Source organism: Fundulus heteroclitus, chromosome 18, assembly GCF_011125445.2.
Source record: "Fundulus heteroclitus isolate FHET01 chromosome 18, MU-UCD_Fhet_4.1, whole genome shotgun sequence".
Classification (NCBI taxonomy): domain Eukaryota; kingdom Metazoa; phylum Chordata; class Actinopteri; order Cyprinodontiformes; family Fundulidae; genus Fundulus; species Fundulus heteroclitus.
In genome coordinates, this window is record NC_046378.1 from 18683733 (window position 1) to 18711156 (window position 27424).

At 41.3% G+C, this 27424-nt stretch overlaps 1 protein-coding gene across 1 annotated transcript in view; it reads right to left on the reverse strand.

Annotated features, from left to right (window-relative positions):
* Positions 1 to 27424, reverse strand: part of elna (elastin a) — an 88998-nt gene that overhangs the window by 41456 nt on the left and 20118 nt on the right. Inside the window, exons 4-9 of the mRNA XM_036150135.1 lie at positions 26653 to 26742; positions 26433 to 26459; positions 4843 to 4869; positions 4637 to 4702; positions 840 to 899; positions 433 to 507 (exon numbers count right to left, since the gene is read on the reverse strand). Of these exons, the coding sequence (XP_036006028.1) occupies positions 433 to 507; positions 840 to 899; positions 4637 to 4702; positions 4843 to 4869; positions 26433 to 26459; positions 26653 to 26742 (345 nt within the window). The remainder of the gene's footprint in view (positions 1 to 432; positions 508 to 839; positions 900 to 4636; positions 4703 to 4842; positions 4870 to 26432; positions 26460 to 26652; positions 26743 to 27424) is intronic.

The window sequence follows — 27424 nt, forward strand, 5'->3', positions numbered from 1 at the left end:
TAAAACTGAAAGTCGAGCTCTTAAATCAGAAAATACATGTTGCTCTAAAACAGATAAAAAAGAAAGTAAAATATCAAAGAGTTTGATGACATCCTATTATGTTGTTAAATTATTTTAAAGATTTTTAGGTGAAAAACATGGACCAGCTATTCCAATGAGGGAGGCTGCTGTAAAACCATCCACGCGCTCGCCCAGAGTCTCTTTGATTCTTGTCTTAAGTGTCAAAGTTGTACCCAGTAACTTGTCTCGTTAAAATAAAATACCCATTTAAAGCTTTTTAGCAGTCAGCCGGCAGGGATTTCAATCACTACGGATGAATTTCCAGCTGCACCCAACATCTGCCACATGCAATGAGAGCCTGTCTTTAATGCGGCACAGTGCTGCTTTCTGTCTGTCTTCGGCCTGAGGAGTTTATTGTTGAGTCTACAAAACCTGGCACTTTGGCCGCTTTCTTTCCCGCTGCACCACCGGCTCCTCCTGGAAGGCCCGTCTGAGGGATAACAGGTGCTGGAAGAGAAGAGAAGAAAAAAAAAAGGCACATAAAATGTTACATGGCTCATCAAGCTGGGAGTGACATGTACCCTGGCTAAAACAGCAAGTTTCTAGTCGAAGTGCTGAGATGAAGACAACGGATTTATTCTTCCAAACTGTGATTTATTTATTTTTTTTGTTTCTTACTCTACATTACATTAAGAAAATGGCTTTGGTCTGAGTTCAAACATGCTGTCGTCAGGCTGATAGATTTGGCGTGTAAAAAGAAACAAAGCCAGTGTTGGGATTTTTGTATAAAAGTAAAATTATAATGATAATGTAAGGAAAAAATGGAGTGAATGTCTTGCCTCCACCAGGCACTGAGGGTCTAGTTCCAGTGCCTCCAGGCCCTACTCCTGTCCCGGTCCCTAATAATAAAGACAGAAACAAATACAGAATATTAGAAACTGAGTTTATACGTACATCTTAATAAATTGGGATAGCATGGCAGTTTATTTCAGTAAACCTATGAAATCATATATTGCAAGGTTTCATGACAGAGTCTCATATTTCCAAGGAATATTTCTGTAAAAAATGTTTAAGCCCAGAAATTGCAATATAAGAAAACTCTCTCTCTTACTTAACTCCAGATGAAATAAAAATTGCACTTTCGATTGAAAAGAGGATGCCTCTTGCATATTCACCATTAACGATAGACACCAGCTTCCCTGTAGCCCTGTGACGATTTAGCATGTATAAAAAAATAGATGGGTGGATGAATAAATGGATGAGACGAGGACTCTGGACTACCGAGCAATAGTCCCAACCCTTTTCTCCTTAGCCTAGGTGGTTGTGGTTATGCTTTCTCTACCACACTTTTTCCTTTCACTCAACTTTCCACTACTATGGTTGGACAGAGCACACCGTGAGCAACAGTGTGCTCTATCCAGTTCTGTATAAGAGCACATTTACAGACAAAAAAGATTTTTCATCCTATGCAAAAAAACAAATTTTATGAACAGTTCTACTCATGAAGTGCTATGGTTTAGAACCCGTGTGGCAGGAGCGATGCAGGGCCATTAGGAATGAGCTTATTTATTAATTTACTGAAAACTTACAAAGACTGGTGAGAACAAACAGAGAATCCAGGCCAGAACTAAGTCATCAGGAGCTTAAATAATGGGGATAACAGGCGAGTGGCATGAGGGCTAATTAACTGATACAGGTGAACTGAATCAGTGGAGTCCCAAGGTGGAGAGACAGGGGAAAAACCTAAATAGATACAATAACATCATACATAACTGAATCGAAGCACAAAGATTCAAGAATCCTGACAGTTTTGGCTTATTTACTGCTCTGAGTGGTTTGTTCTTAGCAAATAGCATATTCTAGAGCAGGGGTCACCCACATGGTGCTCACGGGCCATATAGCCCCCAAGGACCATATGTGGTACCCACAAGTTGCTCTTCCCTTTTAATTATACTTGTATTTACAAAGATTTAAAAATGCCAAAAGCATTAAAACCATATTTATATTGCATAAAGTTAAGGTGAGCTCTTACTCTTCTAGTTCAAAGGTCAGCACAGGTAGCCCTTCGTATGACACAATACAGATGAAGTAGCTCTCAGTTTTAAAAAGGCTGTTGATCCATAATGTAGAGTCTGTATACTCCAGTTAACAATTATTCAATTAGTAATCTAGCGGAGAATTATTTCAATAATTGGATTAATCACGCATAATCCGATAAATTGTTTCAGGCCTGCATCAAAAGTGACCGGAACAGAAGCTTGAAATAAATCCCATCGTGTGTGATGGATTTAAAGAATATGTGTTTTACATCGGACATGAAATCCTGAAATAAATGACCTTTTCGTTAAAATTGTAATCTGCTTAGCTGCACCTCCACCTTCTAACGTTTTCCCAGCAACATGCCTCGACCAATAGAGGTCCCCGGGCACGCTTAACAGCGAGCACGATACTCTCTGAGATGTAACAGGTTCACTAAGCAATAGTTCAGGATCTAATCCGGCTCCACCGGTCCGTCATCATCACAAGACAAAAAGCGCCACGCTTGTTTCTGCTCTAATCAGAAGAGACGGGGAGAATCCATGGCATCTTGCCCCGTCGAGTACCTCATTTCTTTGGCCATCTCCTTTTCATAGGAAATAAGCTGTCAGGTTCTGTTGGACAAAAGCATTGCAGCAGGATGAAACATGTTGTTTATTTGTTTAAACCCCCCCCCGAAAAAAAAATTGTAATCTTAAATTCCCAATACTTTACTGGACAGACGTTGCGCACTGCCTGAAAGTATGCGGTCTGGGAGATTTGGTGAGAAAAAGTTTGGCAAGGAATTTCTCCACCGCGCTGCTCCGGAGAATTGCATTGTTATTTTAAGTGTCATGAAAGCAGAACAGACTGATTCCAGGGGCTGATGTTTTTCTCGCTGCCAACCAATATTTAAGCGCAGGCTCTTTGCCACGGAGCAGCCCTGGACATGATTGAGGCCCCCGTGAGTTCACGTCTAATCAGTCAGGCTAATTTGGAGCCAGCCGATGTGCATATGCACACGCTCCAGATGCTAACGTCAGACTGAGCTCTGCGCAGGTTCAGGACCGTCCAGGGTTTACAAGTGTATGATAAAAATGTACACGCTTGCCAAACGCGGCTTTTATGCTAAGCTTCCATTAATGCACAACATACACGCTGGCTTTCTTCAAAACATGCAAGCATGTCCGTTTATGAAAGGGCCTGAGAGGGCTTCAATCAGCACGGTCTGCAGGCTGTGCAGTAGTGTGCCAACAGGCTGAGAACGACCTCCTGGTGGATGCACGGGGGCCTCCTGCACCTGTCCATAAAGCAACTAGAGCGTCAGCCGCATTTGTCAGCGTTAGAGATTCAGAGCGGCCGTCGTGATCACCTCTGGAAAGACTGGCTTCTTTATTGTTTTCCCAGCAGGCTCGCAATGGAAAAGCTGCAACAAACTGAACCAAATTAGCCGAATATCGTTCCAGTTTCTGTTCATCATTTCTTCCCTGAGCAGGTGAATGAATGGGCCCTGCGCTTTGAGCGAAATGAAAGTGGATGTAGCAGAACTACAATCAACATGGAAAGTCTTACTGCTTCGAACTCTTGTTTTACGCAGACAACCTGAAAGCGCAGGTTTTTCCTTTTTTTATTAGAAAAACAAGCTTTTTTTTTTTAGAAGAAGAGGTAGAGACAATGTTTCTTGCTGTACAGTCCTCACAGAGAAGCTGTGAGGACTGTACAGCAAAATAGAATGTATTTTTACGTCAAATTACCCAGCATGCATAATATCAGCAAAGCAATCAAATTAAACACAAAAACTGCAAGTATAATATAGGCCCGACACTCATCTTTCAGTTTTATAGCCCCCAGATTAAAAAACAAAACAAAAAACATCACTGATGTGCCCGTAACAGTTTCTTTAGGAATGCAAAATAACAATTGACACCATCAGTCTTTCCATTTGTTGTATTTGAGATTCGGTCAGACGGAAGGACAACTTTTAGTTAATTCAAGGTTACCTCCTCCAACTTTTAGATGCAGCCCTTTTCCAACACTGGGGTGGGATTTTAACGTGTTGACTTGGGGTAATTAGTTACAGATTTTTTTTTTTTAAATAATCACATTTTTATTATTTCCCCTTGTTTCTGGCCGACCGATAACACTGACGCACAACCTGGTGGGGAGATAGTTTTATAAACTTTGTTGGAAATTTTCAGATGCCAGTTTTCTTATACAGTCTCTAAAAAAATCTCTGTTAGGCAGAGAATAATCCTGACAGGCCTATGTAAGGTTAGAAATAGACTAGAAATAGTCAAATACAGTCTGGACTACTTAAAAAAAACCATAAAAAATGAGCATTATTAGCCACTCTTGGTGTGGAAGATTTTCTTATGATAACATTGTGCCCACCACAGGGGGGCACTCATTCCCACTGACTGGACAAGCATACTTAAAATGCTTCGTGTCAGACAACTATATTAAAAAGCATCAGGTTTTGGCACGGCTCTTTCTTTAGAATGACAGATCAGTGCCTCCGTTGCTGCAGCAAGGCCCCAGTGAGTCGGTCCATCTCCAAATCATTTCTTAATCTCATCTCTTTTATACTACAAAATTTCTACCAAGACACCAAACACGGTACCTGCTTTGGCTGCTTTTTGTCCCGGGAAAAAGCCCCCAGCACCTCCACCATATCCCCCATAACCGCCTGAAAGACACACATTAATGATAAACACCACGGAATCATCTAAAAAAATAAAGTGATGATATACATGACATTACATCCTTTTAATGTCAAAGGATAGCTAAAACCAATTCAGTTTTAATTGAAGAAAACAAAATGCTTACCAAGCCCAGCTCCTAGATTTCCATAACCTGGACAAAAAAACAAACAAACAAACAAAAAAAGAAACGACAAATATGGATAAAATAAGTTTAATAGAAAAGTAGGAGATCAGGAGATAAAAAGCATGCAGTGGCGCTGCCACAGGCCGGTTATGGTGGGGGTTCAATGGCAACCCCTGTAAATTTGCTGCCCCCCCCACTGAATCCTCCTTGGCCAGGCAGTTTAACATGCATGATAAAATAACTATTATGATGACAACATAATGATCATTCATTTATTTTTCACTTTTTGGCCCTCACAGCAAGTCTCGTTCGAGTGCCTCACCTCCACCTCACTGTCTGATACGATATGTGACGGCAGACTAAAAACCCCTGAAATTTGTTTAGGGGTTGCGTTTTTTTTTTTTTTTGTGCGCCTCCCCAGGATTGTCTGGCCCCCATCAGGACACCTCAATGAAATCTTTGTTGGAGGCGCAACTGAAACCATGCTTTACTTTACTGAGCTGCAAATTAAGTTACTCAAGGTTCCTTCAGCCTCAATTACGCTTTTAGAACCCTTCATTCAATATTTCATCACAAGTCTCTCCACAGCATGCAATAACTGCATGATGTCTATAAAGAAAATACTTCAGTGACGTTTGAGACAAGATCATATGTATTGCATTTATATTTTTGGATTCAAGCTCTGTCAAGGGAAGAGATCTGACTTTTTACTAAGCATAGCGCCTGACAGGGATGGCATCGAACCAGTTTTTCAGTCTGGATGTAGGGGATCTAAACATTTGAAGATATGTCTATCTATCTATCTATCTATCTATCTATCTATCTATCTATCTATCTATCTATCTATCTATCTATCTATCTATCTATCTATCTATCTATCTATCTATCTATCTATCTATCTATCTATCTATCTATCTATCTATCTATCTATCTATCTATATATATATATATATATATATATATATATATATATATATATATATAGCGTGTGGGTAGGTTTGTGGTGTGGGGGTGGCAGAGGTGAAGAAAAACATGAAAATAAAATCTTCACCAGCTGCTTTTTCAGCAGGATTAGAAGCCACAACTAAGGCTAAGTTTTGAAAATGATATATGCCAAATCTGGTTTTATCGTGTATTTATGGGGCCTGAAACAAGCTTACTGACATCCTGTCATAAGACCCGCGGCCATGTGTTTTAAAAATCCTGCGTGGCTCATTGAGTGGAGCAGATAAACCATCATCCAGAGGTTGTCCTGGACACTGCTGCCCCATGTCTGACGTCTGGGTCAGGCCACTTGCTGCACATCTTCCCTACTAGAGTCCATTATCCTTAGAAAATCCCATCGGAAAAAAGGATGCTAAGTTTACACTTACAGTAAGTCTTTAGTATGTTGCTTAGATATATTGAGTTTCAGAAAAATACCACAGTATGGACCTTTCCCTTAGTTACCATACAGCAGTGTGCAAAGGTTTTGAACCAGCCCAAGAGTTTCATATTTTGCTTCCAAGGAGCTAAACGTTCAAAGTAGTCTCTTAACCATTATTTTTTCAGGCTTTCTGGAGGTTTTTCAAAAAAAAAAATTCTTTAGACTTCTTTTACTGATTTTACACTCATTTTCCGACCATGACAAAACTTTTCATACCCCCCTTCGCTTTTCTCATTTTTCATAACATTTGATGTGTATTTTATTGGGATTTTAACTGACAGACCAACACAAAGTAGGTGATCATTATGAAATAGAAGAAAAGTTTCACATGGTGTTGACTGTTCTTTTTAATGTTTTTCTACAAACAAAATCTGAAAAATGTACTGTGCATTTGTATTCAGCTCCTCTTTGTTAATATTTTGCAGGACCATGTTGTCACCACCAGTTTTGCACATCTGGAAAGTGCCCTTTTGAAAAAAATATGTACTTGAAAAATAGCAAAGTCAGTCACATTGGATGAAAAGCTACTAGAGACACATTTTTTATGTTTTCAAACAGTTGGATTTAAGTCTGAACCTTCGACTGGGTCTTCATTCTTTTAGCAAAATCATTCTTCAATAGCTCTGTTGAATATTAAGAGTTATTTTCCTGCTGGAAGGGGACACTCTGTCCCAGTCTGAAACATTTTCCAGCCTCATATAGGCTTTTTTGCAGGTTTACCCTGTGTTTGGCTCCATCCATCTACTAGCAGCTCTAATCAGCGTCAATACGGCATGATCCTGCCACCACCATGTTTCACCATGGGGTTGGTGGGGTGCAATCTTAGTTTTTCATATATAGTGCTTTGAATATTGGTCAAAAAGTTACATTTTGGTCTGACCAGAGCACCTGCTCTTCCACATGTGGGATGCTTCCCCTTCATGACCTCTGGCAAACGTTCACAAGTCGAACAAGCATCCCTCCGAAAAATGAAAAACAATTAGAGAAAGAGCGGCCAAACTCCTAAAGAAAATATTCAAAAACACGTGAGAACTATTGGTAAGGTCCCAAGTAATATTCCAAGAAAGTCTGACTTGTTGGAAGCGAGGTATGAGAAAATCAGGGAGGACTCAAGAGTTTTGCACAGCCCAGTACATTACCTCCAGATTTCAGACTTTGTTAGTCTTTTTTGGACTGCATGTGAGTGACATTTGAACCAAATCAGTTTCAGGAATAAATCAAAACAAAGTTGTCTTAAATACAACAACTCTCCAAAACAAAGACTCTCTTTCTAAACCAGGAGAAACGCTGACGCTGCCAACAAGTTTGTCTAGCAAGGAATTCACTTTCATCAACATCCGAAAGTCAGAAGAAGAAAAAAAAAAAAAAAGAAGTCTGGGGTGAGAATAACTGTGCATGGGAAACTATTCACCAGGATACAGAGATCAGGGTGGAGCCGGTCCAGCCAATTGGGGGTGAGGATACTGTCCTGATGAGGAGGAGGGGGAGGAGGAAAGTACAGCCAGAGATAAGAGGAGAGATCAAGAGTGGATCAAAACAAATGTGGGCAGAGGTCCTGCCAAAGCCTTGGCAGCACAGAGAGCATGCAACACAAGCCCAGGTTAGAGATAATCTGTCTCTTTCAGCTTTATTCCTCAAGGTTTCTCAACCTCCTTTAAACACATGTTGAGGTAATAAGAAGTGCAATCAGCTGTTGCATTCATCAGACCGAGAGGGTTTTCCACTTTCCACTCGCTCTCGTGCTAACACAACCGTCTTGTCCTGAACACATCCCCTGAAACTATTGGCTGCAAGAAAGTTTCTGAACAACATGCACTGAACATGGATGATGCATAATACCAGAAAATTAACATAACTGGCCGGTTTCCACTAATGTTTCACGGGAGATTAAGACGCGTTTTTGCTTGACAGCGGGTCTACGAGAGAAACGCCGCGAGGAGCAGAGGGAGAAGCGGCAGGATTCTGGGGACTGAGTCCATCACCTGCGCTCACATGTGCTTTCATGCTCTGCTCCGGGCGGGGGTTTGTTTAGCGTCGCCCAGCACCTGCTCTGCTGAGCTCAGCGCTCAGCTTCGAGATGAGGAGACGAGAAGCAGACACGCAGAGCTGGATCCGTCGGGGTGTTGATCTCTATGTGAGACCATGAGTGAAGGCCTTGAGCACAAACACAAAAGTTTCCACAGGAAAAAAAACAAAAAAAAAACAACAACTTTATTTTCTGCGGTTCTGACATCATCTAACATTGTGAAAACAAATTGCCTCCATGTAACGAAAATACCGCGGTGGTGGGACGTGTTCAGGGTCAAGGCGCGAGGACCCTTCATTGGTTTGGCATCCGTCCACTGAGTTTTCCCACAAAGGCTCCCTGTTCAGTCGTTCTCACACCACCTTGTTAGCTAAAACCGGCGTGCTTTTGTTGGACGACTAATATTACAGGCGCAAATGTACGCGCTGGAGGTCTGCTGCGACATTGTTTGTTGTCACGAGCCACGCACTCAGCAGCCCGATATCAAATCTTCAGTTTTCTTTGGGGCTTGCTTCCAGTATTTAGCTGATTGCTAACCAGCCTGAAAGATTTCCGTACTCCAATGTTACACCTAATTTTCTGCATGACCCTCAAGACGAAACAAGACTCCCAGGGACCAATTGGGAGCTACTCTGACTTTGGATCCTTGGGCTGGAAGATCAATACTCTACATGAAAGATGGAAAGGACAGGAACCTGATCCTACCCAGGAGGTGAGGGCTAAAGCCAAGGGGAGGAAAGTAGAAGTTAAATGATGCAGTGTGGCCATGCATCACACTTTCCTTTGTTTAGATTAAAAATAAAAAAAAACATGATAGAAACATTGTTTCTCGGTCAGTTTCCATCCAGAAAAGACCACTCGTTTGCAGTGGCGGATGCAGAAGCAGGTCCACGAGCACAAATCTGGAATAAACCCCTTGAAGCGTTTGTAGAGCAAGAGCAACTCTTCTTCTCTGTTCACAAAAGTTTACTGAGGGGAGTTTGTCGAATCAAAGTCGTTCCACTCCTAAACCGTTGATCATGCTCGCTTCAAACCAGCCTTTTTTTTTCCCACCATAAGCACCGGGTTTGGCACAGACAAACTGGTTTTACCTCAACACCAACTTTTAGATTGCCTTAGGGATGGAATCGTTTTGGTCCGATGGGGGAGACCAGCTCATGAAGACCAAAAACAATTAAAAGGCCTTGTAATGGCTTAGACAACATGCAAATTCGGTTGAATTTGCATGTTGTCTAAGCCATTACAAGGCCTTTGTTAGGCAGTAGGTATAAAGCTTGGTACTGCACATTACTCCAGACTTTTTGAATTGAGATAGCTTCCTGGAGAGGAAGTGAAACGTCTTCAACTACGGAAAATAAGTCCAGTTGCTTTGTTTTTTTTACTTTTTTTGTAATGACCATGACCTGGATGACTGAGAATCTTCACCAGCAATTAAAATGTTGTAGCCTGACTTATGCCTCTTATGTCTCTGTCCTGATGAGTGCCGTCTTGCAACAAAGACGCCAGTGCACACCCTTCACTCTTCAAAGAGATTCAAAGAGAAGGCCTTCGCCGCCATATTAGATTGAGCTATAATAACCTTTTATTTAGCAAATCGTTTATCTAGCATTTTAAAAACTCTACATCTTTTGTGACCCTGAAGCAAACTTTTAAGCATTTATTTAGATGCACGTCAATACACGTCACATAATACCCTTCAAATGCGTGATCCTATTTTGTTTATCCAGTAAGATTTCAAAAATAAATGTGTCTTTTGTTTGCTCTTTTAGAAGATCTGTTTGTCAGTAGACCTTTAATTAGAGTGTTCCTTCTCTGGAAATGTTAAAACGGGCTCCAGCAAACTTTTTTTCACCCCACACATCTACGTCAGAGACCAGAGACTAGAGCCGGCTTATTTAGCCTTTTTTTTTAATTTTTTTTACCAACTTGATTCTGGATTCAAAAGAGAAGATCCACCGGATGGTCAACACTCTGGAGGCAGATTAAAACGTCCGACACCGCCTGGAGGCTGAGTTTCCCAGATCCACACAGCACCACAGGTCCAGAGACCCAGTTCATTGAAAGATCAAAGGTACGTTGTTTTCTGATCAGCTTGTCTGCTTTCTGGTGTCAGAAACTCCCATTCATTTTTTCATTCCTACTTTTTGTTTCCGTAAACTTCCATAAATTTAAATCCGTATCATATGGGCCACCTTGTGTTTCTGTTTCAGAGAGAAAAAAATGGCAGAAGTTTAATCAGCTATTGATGCTCTGAACATTCATCTTCAGTCTCCAAATGAAACATACCTTTGAGTATCATGTTATGTGTTTAGGTTAGGTTTTATTTCTGTCCTTACCTTATGATTTAAATATTTAGAGTGATAATTTATAGATTAATTGTTGATAGTTATAATACAGTAATGAAATTTCTAGTTATAGTGCCAAAATTGTGTTTCTCAATATAGATATATTTTCATAACATATTCCTTTCTTTTTCTCATCTTGTCATGTCCGTCTTCATCGTAAGCAGAACAGTGCTCTGGCTGCCGTAGTTAGGCCGAACATATTTGCTTTACCAAGGGAGGCTTTATACCCTTGATGATTTATTTTATTGCTGTTAAGGTTTTATACACAAAAATGATGCCAAACATGACAGGGGGAGAGAGGGATAATGAGGAGAGAGTAAGGGGAAAAGAAAAAAAGGACGGAGACACAAAGGAAATATATAGACAAAAAGTACAAAACCAGACAACCAGCTGCTTTAGATAAATATCATTGCTTTCTATAAAGTTCACAATAGCTCCTTGACATAAAGAACATTCCCCTTTAAATGATTGTTGATAGATTTGAGACTTACAAGGAAGACAATATGACAAATATTAGACGTTTAAAGCGTTAATGTGATCATTTGCTACATTTAATGAAGAATCCCTTGTTTATTCCCTACAGCTGGTAGCAATCAGATCAGAGATTATAGTGCCAGGGTTGTTAAAGCAGCCACAAACAAGGCTTGTTTTTTTTAAAAATGGGATGAGTGTGATGGTGATTTCAGGGCATCTTTTTGTGGCGATGAAGTGACAGATGATAAAACAATAACTGCACGAGGCGGTTTTTTGTGACGTAACGATGTGGCATCCATCTGATTCCCTGATTGCGGAAAAGAACCGGTTGAAAACCGATTACGGCGCCGGCCCCCGGTTAAAGCGCTGGAACTGCTACGGTGGAAAAAACCCGAAGCTTGTTGTTTTAAGAAAGGAAGAATGAAACAGTGTTCAACATGTGTCTTTGGTATCACATTAAACATTTGATTTACTCTTTGTACAAAATTCAAGTGAAAATTCCCTCTCTTTTTTTTTTCTCCACCAAATGATTGCAAGCTGTCCTGATTTGTTTTGTGCGCAGCGCCCCAACTTTTTTTTTTTTTTGGGGGGGGAAACAGGGTTCCAACAAAGCATTGCCCAACAGTGGTGAGTCATTTGTTGTTGCTTGTTTAGGAATGATCTCAGTAAGAACAAGTATTTCTTTCTTTTCAACAGAGCGATGGAAATGAGCCCTGGGATGAGTACCTACAGTGTGCTCCCTGTACCGAACACGTCACTCCTCAGAGCGACGATCGATACCGGGGTGAAACGGCCCAGACACTGCGCGGCCAAGTCCTTCAGTCACTTGCCATGTTCTCAAACCGGGGTCCATTACAAGCCATGGACGCAAGCCACCGTGAAAAGAAATATCTGGTTTCAATCTGCGCTAAAACATTTTGCTCATTCTCCACTGGGGTTAGGTAAGGTAATTCGCTTTCAGGACCAGAGGAATACAAGAACCATTAATCAAAACAGCTTCCACAGTCTCAGACTCTTTCTTTTTCTTGTTTCGCCATCCCAATTGTTTTCTCTCCAGCTCCGTGTCTGAGGGGGTTACGCCGACCAGACGACAGGCGTTAGTAGCAAGGGGAAGCCAAACGTGAGAAGCGAATAGAAGTAATAGCTCGCTTCTTCCCATCTCCTGCCCCCCCCCTCCTTCCACGATCTGTCCCCTTTCTCTCTGCTTCGTGAACCCGCTGGCTCTGGTGAAGGGTTTAATGTATGAGAGTGAAGAATTTCATGGCAAGGATCCACTTTAACTGACAGCAGACGTGAGGAGAGCCGAGTCTGGAGCTCTCGGAGTGTCCAGGAAATATCATTGACTTGTTTCTGATTGTTTTCTCAGCTCAGTCCCCATTGTAATCAGCCAAGCTTATAGAAACAAATTGCTTGCTCAGTAAAGTGCCAAGGGAGAAGGGCTCGCCTTACATACCCCTTTAATTTGGTAACCAGCACTGGTGTGCAGTGTGACAGGAGGGTGACAGACGGATGATAAATTGTCCTGCTTGTGTAAACCTAAACATTGTGTTTAAGTTGGAAACCACAGAAATTGCAAAGAAAAGGGGACTTGAAAGCTGCACAGAGGCATGATGTGGAAGGACATGCAAGGCCCTGATGCTTTAGCAGACCATTCATGGCTCTTTTTCACATTTTCTCACGTTACAACCTCCAATTTCAGTGGCTTTTAGTGGGATTTTATGCAACATACTAACACAGAGTAGTATATAATTGTATTTTTTTTCCATTTATAAAACATTTTTTTTTTATGTTTTAGAAGTTAAAGTCAGTTTTGTGTCTTCATCTCCTTTTAGTCAGATGTCCCTAAATAAAATCGCATGCACCCACTCCTTTAGAAGTAACCTGTGTACACATAGAGGTATAGGTACAGTAAATAATCAGAGTTTAATCCAGCTGTCCTGTAAAGGCCTCAGAGGTCTGTTGGAAAACCGAGAAAAAACAGTATTATGAAGACCGAGGAAGACAGCAGGCAGGTTGGGAAGATGGTTGTGGAGGGGTTTAGAGCAGGATTCGGTACTATCGTGTCAAAACAGAGTGCAACTTTACCAAGAAATGGTTGCTCATCTAAGCTGTCAAGTTGGGTAAGGAGAGCGTTTTATTAAGGAAACAGCTGAGAGACCTTTGGTAACTCTGGAGGAGCTGCAGCTCAGGTGGGAGGATCTCTCAAACGGTAAACCATTAGCTGTGTTCTCTACAAATCAGGCCTTTTTGGAAACGTGAGAAGAAGCCGGTTATTGTTGACAGAAAGCCATAAAAAGTCCCAGTTACAGTTTTGTCACGTGTGGGACTCAGCAAACTTGTGGGAGAAGGTGTTCTGGTCAGATTAAACCAAAACGGATCTTTTTGACCAACATGCAGCGGCTTGAGCACACCATCCTCATGGTGACACATGATGACTCTACAGATGATTGCCAAATAGCCTCACAGTTGCTGTTTTCTTTGTGGTTAGCTACACTGCTAATTGCCGATGTGAGATCATCGCGCCCGCCGTCCGTCTGCCAAAATTGTGAGTCTATATCCATTTTAAGCCGCCCTCCTGGTAGTCCATCACTCCATTCCGTCACTGTGATTTTCAAAACATTATTTTGTTAAAATAACGTTTAATTTTCACTTCTTCTTTGCACTATTATTTGCTTGTTTGAAACTGTTGTTCCTTTTTTGCTTTTAAAGCTAATTTGGCCTCACTACAAATCCCTCGTAAGATATTCATATTCACTCTGACCTTTGACATCACTGTATTGTTATTTTATTAGTTATTAGTGTTTCAGCTTTATTCTTATTTGTTCCTATCATTATTTACTTTATTAGTGTTAACAGAGGCATCCAAACTTCTTTTTTTTATGTGGGCCAAAATTACTCGTGGGTGGCAAGAGAAGGTAAAAACTTAAATCACAAAGGAATAGTATTGTGTTACCAGCTTTACAATATATTAGGCATGCAATATCTTAATTAAACAAATACAGTTAATGTTTTTTGTCATATAGGAAATGCATATGTAAAAAATGTTGAATGCTTGTCTTATCAGATTACAGTAATAAAGCATCCAGTTTGCAAATAGTTTGGACTCTATTAAAACATTTTAAAACAATTTGTTTCAATTCTGTTCTCAGCAAACAAAAATAGGATTTTGTCATTTCTTTTTCTTTGAAAACTGTGCTGTATTGAGCAAGGTTTAAGGAATAACTAAGCAGAGATTTGGATGTACCAATATTTGCTTTTGGGTTTAAATCACAGGATTCATGTGTTCCTATTTAACATGTTCTACCTAACATTTTCCTTTTGGATCCCATTTCTGCCCAGTATCTGTTCAAATTTATGCTGATGACGCAATTGTTTATACTCTTGGTAGTAAAACCTCCCAGGTGGCTGAGATGCTTACTGACTTTATGGTTAATATCACAGCTTGGTTGAAACACTTCTGTCTGCAGTTAAATGCTTCAAAGACAGTGGCGATGTTTTTCATTAAATCCAACAGTAACTCTAGTCCTGAGTCAGATGTTTTTGCTTCAGGAGAAAGGATGCAGATTGTGTCTGATTAGAAATATCTGGCCAATGGTAACTGATTAAAAATTGTCATTGAAGTTATACACAAAACCAGTCTGCAATCGGATCAAATTTATCCTCAGTAACTTCAGACACATTTGCCATCAGATGTCCTTAGAAGCAGCAAAATATTCATGCATTTTATGATTTTGTCCCATATTACTTATTGTTTGCCCATTTGGTCTCAAGCTAATGCTACAACTCTATAAAAGACCTTTATAGAGAACAAACAGGTATCGTTGCTGTCCAATACTATCATACAGTTTACTCAGTTGGTAAAACATGGTCAAATGTTTTATAGATAAACCTATGTGTGTATCTATAAAATTTTACATGGTTCATCACCCCCCCCCCCCACACACACACTTCTCCAGTATACAAACATCTAATCACAGCAGAACCAGAGGTGCAGTGAAGGTAGATTGTATTATTCCATTTAGGAAAAGTACAATTGGCCAAACTGCTTTTTCTGGTCCTGCTGCTACTGGATGACCATCAGAAACGTAAACAAATTTACTTAAGTCATGGCTGAAGAAATGACTTGTTGCTAATCAGAGTTGTCAACATTAACTTAGAATTAGACCCACTCCTGTCATCTTGTCTTGTGCATGTGTCGTCTAATAGTATGTTTTTAATGTACATTTTCATGTACATTGTTGACATAAATATGTAGTTTTACTCTCATTACTGTTTTTTAGGGTGACGTTTAACATCTAACTAGGGACTACAGGTGAAATTTAGCCTTCTAGCTAATTCTTGTATACTGACAGAGATGTTATGTTATTATTACTGTCCCTGTAATAACTAAATAATAAAAAATAATTAAATAGAAAACAAAAATCGACCACCTGTGCTGGTGGGCCTAATTTGCATCGGTCTTGAACTGCAGTCGGGGCTCGGCACAAAATTATGCAAATGCCGCAGTTTGACCATCACTGGGTTAGAGAGTTGCTTGTCTGAATTATTTTACTTGAGGTTGAAGCTTTCTGTTAATACATTCTTGAATGTTGGAGCGAGGTTGTTTTCTTTTTATTCTGTATGAGTGTGTAGGACTTAGTGTTTGAGAAGGCCAGAGTGTGAATTCACTCTATCTATTGTTCTGTTTCATCACACCTCACCAGGCACATATTCATAAATCAATAATAGACGCTAGGAGTTATTCCTGATAATCAGGTGGTTCCCCGACTTATGAATAGGTAGTCATAGCCAAACTAAATTGTTGCACAACAGGCATAAAAAGCCCTTTACAAGGCAATCAAATGCTGCATTTTTACATAATATGATGGAATATCTTCTTGAAGATGAACCAAACCTTCAAAGTCAGAAGGTCCAGGGAGAATCGGCCTTTCATGGTGACTGACAAGGTGGAGAGTCTCTTCTTCGGCTGTGGTCCCATAAACATTTTCACTTCAAAAGCTGAGCCTCTCGTTATGTCTGTAAGTGTGATGATATCATATTTTTTATATCAAATTATCACCCTGATTCCCTTCCAAGTTGGTGGACGGAATGATTTCTCACAAGGCGACGAAGGACAAAGATGGATGAAAGCTGAATGATCTGAGGCGCCGCGGTGATTCCAGATTGCGTGAGACAAGTGGACATACCGAGCCTCTCCCTCGCTTCCTCTCCGGTGACCTCCCGTACTCCCTGTCACTTCAAGGCTCGGCGTGCCGTCAGTCAAGGGCATCGGGCTGGGGAAAAGCAGGGCCGTTCACATGCGGGACTAATTATGCATTCACACAGCAACGCCGCTGCACACAAGCCCTTTTCCCTCGCTCGCCCGGGGTGAGCCGGTCCGATTCTGGCGGCAAGCCTTTTTATTGTTTTCTCGTTTCCTTTTCCATGCAGTCATTGACACGATCGACAAGAGGTCCCAAAGCCTGAGCAAGCCCTCTCTGCCAGATGACCCTCCGGTTCAAATCTGCCAGACGTCCTTTCAACAGCCGTCTCTAACGTCTCTGGTTAGGACAGTGTCCAGGTAAAAATCGGTGCAATAAACCTGCCATCTCAGCTGCTCTGGGTGGCAATTTAAATTTTTTTTATATTCTTCTGCATCACGCTGTAAAGCTAAAGCACTTTTTTATTTTTTATTACAGAGCAGGAACTAACACGGATGAAGGAAATTTGGCAATCTTTTTCCAGAGTCTCATCAGCTAACTTGGGCATCAGAGCACTTATATCAACTCTGGGCACTTCTCAGAAGGGGCTCCAAACGAACCCCGACCGTTAAAGTCGCCCCAGCATGATATTGGGATTACGAGCACCGCCACCGTGCTGCCAAAGCCGGCTGCCACGTCCGCTGACGTCTGCTGCTGCGTGACCTCACCTCGGCCCTACTCTCTGTGGTCTCTCGCCATCGCAAGCTTCATTCGAAACACATCTGGGCACGGAGCTCAATCCCTCGCTCTTAATCTCTGCCGTGTTCATTCGAGCTCCATGCGTTACGGCCGATCCACAGTTTATCTGATGTCATTGTTTACGCCACGACTCTGAACAGAGCGAGACGCAACCGAGCGCCGACTTTAAAGTCCTGCTAAGGTTTCTCCCTCCTTCTTGTTCCTGTAAGAGATGAGAGCCTTGCTTTACATTTTATCCACCTCCAAAAGGAATGTCACAGTTCCTCTGCCAACACTGAGCCTTGACTCCGCTTATCCAGAGCTCATACCATCTGGTTCCAGCACTGCACTGGATACATGTGAGGACAGCAGTTTGAAAGACTGATCATTTCTGTTCGCTGCGTTCCATCTGCAGGGATGTTCAACTGTGCAAATTACACACAGGATGAGAAAACCAGTCAACAAACCCAGCCTGTGGCCATGGTATGCAAAGTTGGCCAAGTGGGTCTTTTTTTTATTTTTTTACCTCACAGATGGAGCACATATGCATCTTTCTACGATTCCACCGAAAGCTTTCCTGACAACTCTGGGTTGGAAAAAGGAGATGAGCTCCTCCTGGGTATATGCTACTTTTAAAAGTTGATGCTAGGTTAATTGTGTCAGCCTTTCCAAAATTCTTCACAGGCTGTGATCACCAGCAGAAGTCACATAAAGCATTTTAATGCCAAGTTGTCTGCTACAACTACAGCAACGTGTAAAAAAAAATTTGCCGTTTTACAGATCTCTTCTTTTTTTTTTTGCTGGTTTTTAGCACTTAGGCTACGTTCACACTGCAGGTCTTGATGCTCTATTCTGATATTTTGCTGAAATCTTTTTTTATTTTATTCTTTTTTTCCCCCGTGGTTGTTCATACTAATTAAATCCGATCGCTATCAGACTTCTGTCTGAACGGTTCAAGACCCCAAAGTGACCAGCGTTCTGCGTGGATTACAGAAGAACACATAGAGCAGCACACTGCTTACAGAAGTAATGGCCTGTCTAATTGTTACTAGAAGTGTTTACCAAAGCACCTTGAAAAAAAAAAGTGTACACCAGTGTCTTTGCATTATTGGGAGGTTGTTGAGCGATGGGAGCAGACAATATTAAGACCACAATAACAAGAAGAAGAAAGGTAAAAATCAGCACAGCTGCTATCAATGGCTTTTTGTGGCGCCATGACTGCTACTGCTGTAGAGATGGATGAAACACGACAAGACAATTCGGTACGTACCCAAATAAGTATTACATATGGAAGTGGCAAAAATCAGATTTTTTTTTTTGGGGGTGAAAAGATTAGAAGCGGGGCGTTCACACTGCCACGATGTGGGCAAAACGATTGGATTTGCCTGCTGTGTGAACGTCGCTTTAAACAATCTACCAAGATTTAATAGCAGACAAAGATTACCAACCTTGTGAAAAAGAAATATGCAACTAAATCTAATAAAAGGTTGTGTCACCCTTTGTTGCAGCAACAACTGTTAATGATAATTTTTTTATCTCTGTGGAGGAATTTTGGCTCACTCTTCTTTGCAGGATTGTTTAATTCAGTCACATTGGATGTTTTTTGAGCTTTAAAGGTAAGCTTAAGGTCATACCACATTCCTTAACTTCAGACTTTGACCAAGTCGCCGCAAAACCTTAATATTTTTTAGGAGCTATCCAGAGGTGGACTTAGTGGTGTGCTTCAGATCAACTTCCTGCTGAAAACCCCAAGAACATCTGAGCTTAAAATCCCAAACTAATGGCATGATGTTCTCTTTAAGGATGACCGAGAGCAAAATTCATGGTTTTAATCATCAAATAAACCACGGCTCTGTTCACCTGTCAGTACGATGTTCTTTTTCTGAAATGCTGCTAGTTTTACGCCAGATGAAACACTTCCTAATAAGTTTCACTGTTGTCTCATCAGAATTCTCTCCAATCCTGGGGAGCATCCAGAGGTCTTTGAGAAATGTGAGACGGGCCTTTTTTTTTTCTTGGTCAGCAGTGGTTTTGGCCTTGGAAGTCACCCATGTCATTTTTTCTCTAGTCTCTTTCTTTTTGCTAAATCACTGAGCTCAACTCAAGCATACAGGGTGCTTAAGTGCTAGAGAAGTTTTTTTAGGTTATTTTGTGACCTGATTGAGTCATTGATGTGTGTGTGTGTGTGTCTTTTTTTTTTGAGTAAATTTGGTCAGTAACCACCCCTGGGCAGGTTGAGCACTTTTCCATCTTTTCTCTGTTTCTGGATAATATTGGAGTCCCCAAAAACGACTTTCTAACCCGTTCCAGCTGATGGATGCCGATTGCTTTGTTTCTTATCAGTTCTCGAAAGTTTCTAAATGCCAGATAGGTCTTACTTAAGGGTTTTGTTATTTTGGCTAATCTGGAGGTGATTATGTTTGGTTATGGCTTTTTAAACAAAACCGAAATATAATATGATTTAATGAGGAGGGTGATTAATTTTCACAAAGGGCTAGATTGGTTTGGGGCAGTGGTGGCCTTGTGCCTTTAGAGTCTGAATCCCACAGATTGCCACTGTGTGACGCATTCAGAGCAAAAGGGTCATGCTCGGGGAACCACAGTGTCAGCCCACTGCTCCCTTAAAATGATGGTTAAATGCACAGGACAAATTTCAACAAACTGTATGTTGCAATGACAAATGAAAAGGATTATTAGCATTTTCTCTTAACAAATGACATAATCATTTGAAAACTGCTTTTTGTTTTCAGCTACGTTATACTTTTCCAATATTTGTTGGATGATCAGAAACATTTAAGAGGGATCAAAAAGCATAAAGAGAAGAGGTCCGTAAGACACTTTTTCACAACGGTAAATGTAGAGATATTGCTCCATGGACTATCAAAACAGCATAAGTCTGAGGCCTTAAGGGCACACACTGATGTAATGTTAACGCAATTTATTTTTAAGGTCATATAGCCCAACCCTGAGGCTGATAAATACAGAAAAATCCAAGAGAAATCCTTGACTGAGATGAGATAATTACACTGACTCACATCACTTCGAGCTAAACGCAAACAAAGAAAGTCATCTGAGTTCTTACAATAACCAAAACTTACAGAAAATGCTTTCCATTTGCAAACCATTTTGAAATCCATATTCTTTTAAATAAACAAATATGTGAAAACTGTACAGCCGCTGGCTTTAGCTTTCCAAGAATCACATTTTAGATTTCTAGGAATCAACGATCAGATTGATTTCTAACAGACACATCATTAAGAAGAAAACTTAATCCGGTACAGCTAATGTGTGTCCCAAATATTACAAAGTTATAAGGACCTCCCAGCTCTTCAATCCCTCACAGCCGCACTGCAATTTACTTAGACAGCCACAAATCTACAAACCATTCCTCCAATCTAACAATCCGCAGTACACTTTCACAAATGACTGAAACACAGTTTTTTGGCTCATGATCTGTTTTCGTAAGCTTTTAAGGCAATAAGAGGAAGAAAAAAAACACACCACATAAACAGCACTTAAGCGGTGCTTCCAGATGGATAAAGATAGTTGTCCAAGCTCCAGGCCTGTTAGAAAAGAGGATTTAAAAGCAAGACAAGAGATTTATCGATGCTGCTAATAAAAAACAAACAAAACAAAGTAGGGAAGCAAACACACAGAGACCAGACTGGTGAACGGGCTAATTCAAATCAGTCTGTCTGGCGTTCCCAAAGACCAGATCCCACCACCATGGATCCCTGTACAGTACAGAGCAGGGATGCCCAAGTCTGGAGAGACAGCAAGCGCAATTTGTGGCAGTGGCAGGTCGTAGTGGCACTTCCGGTGACAGGTCGGGCTGCCAGAGCGTAGTACTGGTAGTTGCCACTAGGGTGACAGTCACCCTAGTGGCAGCTGCCACTGGCCACTTATTGGCTTCGTTCCATCACGTAAATGTCACATTATGAAAGGTTTAATACAGTTTAAGCAATAACATCACAGTTTCGAAAAAACAAGCTGTCTAGCGACCATATAACTAAGTCTTTTGCCGAAAACCGGCTCTGGCAGCCCCGTAAACGGCGGCAGTAGACATGGTAGCGGATGTGACAGCCTAGTGGCAGGAGTGCCACTCTGTCACCCTAGTGGAAGGTGCCACTGGCCATTATCACCTGCCAGTAGGGTGGCAGTCTCCCCTGGCAGCTGCCACTAAAGACTGTCACCCTAGTGGCAGCTGCCAGTACTACGCTCTGGCTGACCGACCTGTCACCGGAAGTGCCACTACGACCTGCCACTGCCACAAATTGATCTTGGACTTGCTGCAAGTCTGGTCCTGAGCGTACTTCCTGCAATCTTTAGATCTCTTCTCCAGAACACACCTGTATGAAATGTACGGCTCTTTAGGACACGAAGTAGAGATGAATGAAAAAGCGGCCATTTTATTCAGGTTTTTCACACTTTTTGTAAGAAAAAGACTTAATGCGAAATCCGCTCTACCTCATGAGATCCCAGTAAGTCCTTCCGAAGAGTCCACGTTTGATTATTTCACTCCAATAGTGACTTCTGCAGATCAGTTTTTCACAAAAGACTTTTAAAGATGGCTGCAACAAAACCTTGAGAGCCCATTCAAGAAACCTTGTTTAAGAAACGAAAGGAGCTTCTAATGTGAACAAACAAGCTGCGCTGGCCGGGCCTGCGCTGGGTGGGCCGGGTCCTGTGGGGTCGCTGTGGCTCGGATACAAACGCACGTTCCGAGATCATAAGTGCTTCATGTGGAGAGTCGATGTTGGACAGATTAGGGACACAAAGTGAGAAGCAAGATGAATGGAGAGTGGAGCCATTTCTCACAGTTTATTTGAAGGATGCGTGTGTATGGCTGCCATCGTGCTGAAAGGAAAAGTGCATGCCTCCAGGACAGGCTCAAGTACCATTTCAGTAATTCACGCCGGTCTGTCCAAACGTGTTTGGTCAAACTCGTAACTGCCTACATATGAGGATCACGAGCATATTTCTGCTCATGCACATTCATATACAGATTCTTCTCGTCTCTGGCAGCTCAGACGACAGGTCTGAGCTTCAGTAATGAAAAACATGTGCGTTCCAGAGGCTGAACCTCCTCCGAGCTCATCTTCTCTTGGCCAAGCGCTCTTGTCCTCACCTCAATCTATCCGTCTTCCTTCTTTCAGCAGCCTCTCTAAGTATGTGTGTTGCACAAATGAATGTGCAAATAATTCTGTTTTGATGAGAAAGAAGTGATATATGCATTTGACATTTGGCTTGGTCACAAGCATCATTAGGCCTTTCCATCCTTTGTGTGTTACACAGTGTGTCCTCATAATGTCCATCAGATCTTTGTATCTCTCCGCCTTTCTCCTTGTGGTGGTGCAGACGAGGTCGTGTGTTGTTGGTTCAAACGATGACCGTGATGCAAACCCGAATCTGAAGAAGCACCAGGAGGTCAACAGACTAGATATTCGATTTGAATACTAGAAAGCTTCATATTCAAACTAAGATTTGAAAATGACTTTTAAAGGCTACAAATTGTCACCCAAATGTAATTCTTTTCCACAAACACTTCTGCAGCTTGATTTGTTTTTTTTCCCCGATCGACATTTTCATGCACCGACCGTTTGCCATTCATTATCAAAATTTGTGCTTGCTGTAATTATTGCAAGAAACATTTGATTTTGCCATTAATTGTATGTTTTTTATTATTCTGATGCTTTCCATTCAGTGGGAGTAAAGGTGATGGCTCAGTCAGATTAACTGGGATGAGGTTGGTAATAAGCACCATGGATATCCCACAACAAAACCATAATGGATTCTATGTAAAAATCTGTGCAGGAAGCTTAGGTTTTGAGTCTCTGTGAACCGGACCGGGCCAAAAATCCCTTCAGAGACATGTTTTCATACTTTGGTGACAACCTGCAATGGATGTCCCAGCGGTGTGCTTGCCAACAAAGATTTTCCCACCAATTTATAAGTCTTATTTTGCCTCAGGATCAAAACCTTATTTTACTGCTTGATATTCCGTCTAGCCACCTTAAATTAAAACTATTATAATAAATGTTTGAGACCGTTCTTTTTTTTTTCTATTTGCAAGAGAGTAATCTTGTAGATTCAGCAGAGGATTGCATACATATTTCCCACAGTGCATCAGTGGAGCTCCTGGTTCACATGCCAGACCGTCTTTTTTTTATTTGCAGATGTTCGACAAATTGGTCGGATGTAAATAACATTATACTAAACTGTGCTTCATGGATTTTGGCCTTTAAATTTGATTTTAATTAACTTAAATCTGTGTCTGCAACCAAACAGGCATGAACTGAACTTTTTGCAATTTAGTTTACGGCAATGGAGAGAATTTTATCAAACTGAACTTGAATTGAGTCGAACTGAAATGAGTGTAATCGACTTGAACAAGCAGCTGGTATTTTGAAGGAAGCGGCGGGAACGTTCCTGCTCCAGGCTTTGAGAGGCTAAGCTCTAATCAAAAGCTGACTGCACAGCACTTTAAGGGCTAAAACAGAAATGAAAGATTTCTCTCATGTGTAGCTCTTGAGGACCGCCATTATTAACAGAGATTGACAATATATTAGAGCCATAAAGATGATTTTCATCAGGGCTTTAGACTGGCATGCTGTAGAGAAACACAGACCGTTCTGTACAGACATATTGAATAAATTAGAACATGCATTTCTAAGAGGCTTGTTTGCCAGATTAAAAGTACCTTTTGAAAAAAAAAAAAAAACTTTTCATTAAGCCCCCATTTCTGCATGAAAATGTTTTTTTTTTTAATTGGTCTGATACAATATTCTAATCTCAAATGCTGTTTTTATTAGCTTGAGGAGGAAAGAAAATCATAATTAACAGAAAGGCTTTAAAACATAATGTGTTTCCCTTAGCGAGTTGAGTTACTGAAATATAAGAACATTTTAATAATATTCTAATTTATCGAATATGACTGTATTTCCTGTATGGGTGCCATGAAGCAACCACTGACAGCGACAACAGTAAACCCGTGTCTCATTTTAACTGCCTTCAAGTTGCCTGAAAGAGACAAGAAGCTTGCTCACGACAGCCAAGTTCTGGTAATTATGCCATAAGTACTGGATCAACCTTTGCTCGCAGCAACACAGGAAAAGATACAATGTTTAACAGCTGTTTATGGGAACAGAGACCCCCCCCCTCTCTGCAGCTTTCAGTGCGCTGTCAGTGCAAAGCTTCGAGCTGACAGGCTTCACAATTAGTGTAACATTTACAAGGTTCTGCACGAGCTGTTGTGCAAATCACTGCAGTCACGCTACTCACACATCCAGCTGCTGTTCTCTGATCCAGGCTAGGCAAGGTGTATGTGTGGAATGCAGCATCGCGGCACTGATTTATGCCTAAAATGACTGGACGCTCTTTTTATGTGCATGCAGATGTCCATAACACTAGGACTCAGAAAGATGATGAGAAAAAAAAAACAATGAATCAGTTCAAGGTTCACTAGTGGAAAATAGTTTTATCAGGGTTGTTCCTGCAGCACCAACCGAACGGCGACGGAACCGATTTGGACTGGGTGAGGTTCGCCAACGGGTGAAGTTTTTGAAAAGTTCAGAGCTTAAAAGTAGCACATGCAGATTCAGTGCCGTACAAAATCATTCGTGTCCTTTTATCACTTCAACATCACCAAACACACAGCCAGAGCTACAATGGAAGGGTTTAGATCAAGGAGTCTGCCGCCTTAAAATCGTATAAAACTCATTTAGCGCTGCAAATGTTACATGACCTACTGAAAAAACGTTTTGTTATATACCAGAGACGGAGGAAACCCCAAATTCAAACCAGACATGGTGTTGCGATAAAAAAATATATACAGTATATACATAAAAACTACATAAACCAGAGACCTGGTGCGGGCACGAAACTTCTGCAGGAGTGAGCTGGAGATCTTGGCGGCGTAGAGAGCTGCCTTTCCCACTGCAGAGATGTTAGAAAGGATGGCTGGGGCTAGATTAGTGTCTGGGAAGCAGGCTTGGGTCATGCATGGGAGATCTGGACTGCGTAGATGTCCGACAAGGGCAAGGCAGGGAAATCCAAGACACACGAACAAGGTCTATGACGTGCTAATCAAGCATGAACCACTGGACATCTACTAACCCAAAGCTTTTAATGATCTGCCGCTGTCTGTTTGCAGTCAGACATAAACCATAAAATCAGGATTTAAGGGTAATCCTGATTGTTTTTAATTTGCTGCTGATCACGGCCTGCATTAAAGCTTCATTACTGCACTGCTGTGAAGCAGGACCAAAAAACGTGGTTACATCAAGCCTTTCCCTTTATTTCAAAAGTCTGTAAAAGCCTTAATTAGCTCTCTTTTTCCCCCCATCAAAGCTGGCAATAGTATGGATGATGAATGGCAATGCAGAGATCCAAAACTGCACTGATTAGAAAAGGAAAACATGCTTTTAATACCATTTGCTTCCCATTTTCTCTGTGATTTAATTCCTTCCACGCACACCTCACGAGGAGATGGGTGGGTAGCTCAAAAGTTAGAAATATTTCTCAAGGAATGCTCTGCCGCTGCCAGCCAAAATCAACTTCCGCTCCATACCGGATATTAGGTCATTTTTTTTTTCGCCAAATGGCCCCCTTGGAAAGTCATGTTGGAGGACAGGGTGTGGTTGGCCCTTCTGTAGCCCGCTCCATGTCTTATCAGGACTACAAGATTATTGCCTGGTTCCTTATCTTTCAAAACACACAGAGGTGGGCTGAGATTGTATCATGAGTGCTTGGGGAAATTTACCGATAGCCAAACACTGCTAAATCACCAACAGGGGCGCATACTACACATACAGAAGGGAAAATATTTACACTACAATTATTGAAGAAAAGGGCTTTGCTGAATTTCAACAAGAAGGTTTCCATATATTGTAAAGGTCTAAGATTACAATAACATTAATCAGCGCGCTGGCACCATTGTTTGGCAGCTGCAGATGACTGCCTTCTGACAACCATAAGTTCCTTAATACTCTTGTTACAGCAGAGGTGAAGGAGTGGAGGACTTCCACAGTGGTCCCACTCAGGATGCGGAGAGCAGCTGCGAGGCCAGTGAAAACAAACTCAAGCCGGGCGATAAGAACAACTCGGTGACAACCCCAAAGACCCGTTCCCCTGCATCTGTGTAACCTGATGGGATTGACGTCTATACATTAGGCTCCTTTGTCAATCCAATAACAATACATCAGATTTCCTTCCTTTCATGTTGCAGGTTATGGAAAGAAGCTTTCCATGTTGTAACACCGATTTATGGTTAATGCCTGAATTCTCTAACACGTTACCACAGATGTGTTTTAACTTTAGCTTGAAATCTTAAATAACTTCATTATGTGCATCTTAATAACATTTGTGTTTCATAAAAAAGAGGAAAAAGTGTCCAGGCTTACCTGGTTTTGGAGCCTTTGCTCCTTGTCCTGTTGGGGGGGAAAAAAAAATAAGCAGGGCGTTTCTGAATTGCATCAGATATTTTGTACAAAATCATTTTCTGCTGCCAAAACTTGAAAGTTCCAAGTTAATCTATTTTGTTTACAACTTTACAGAAACACCCGAGCCTGATTTGATGAAGATGTTTGGCCCATTTGCAGTTTTTATTATCTAAAATCATACCTGTTGGCAGGCCTCCATATCCAAGACCACCTGCTCCTGGTACCAAACCGCCGGGTCCGACACCTCGGCCTCCGCCTCCATAACCTCCTACTGGTGGGTCCAAACAAACACACCTCATTATTGTTTAAATCACACTTCACATTTGAAAATGCTTTGTCTAACGATCCAGAACTTTACATATTAAGATTCAAAAAACTCTCCATCCATTAAATCTAAAGACCTCTCAACTATTCTGAAGAGAATGTCCCATAATGTAAGCAGTGTTCATGGGATGTATGTCCACTGTAGAAGAGGATTCCAGGAGCTATATGGCCTGCAGGTCAATGATTTTTGACCTGGCGGCAACCAGAAGACCCTGTTTGTAGGGACCAGTGAAACTTCAGACGGTGAGGGTTTGGGTTTTTCTTGGTACAGGAGTCCTGAAACAGCAGACAGGTACCAGGTGGGCAGATAAACTGCAGCTTCTGTGGTTGTAAAAGTAAGAAGAATTCGGGGAAGACATGGAGAAGGACTTCTGGCTGGTCTCAAGGAAGACATTTCTGCAAAACTGCTTAACCATTTGAAGGGCCAAAGCAGGGACTATCTTCCTTCCTTCCTAGGCTAAGAATTGTTTATGGTGGAAACCAATGATCCTGACAAAAGTCAGTGTCAGACAGTCTCCAAGGGAGAGAGAGTTTGAGAACTCAACAATCAGAAGCTTGTGGGTTTGATTTCAGCTTTCATACGTCAGTCACTCCTTGACAACAAGTTACCTACCAATCTGCATGTATCC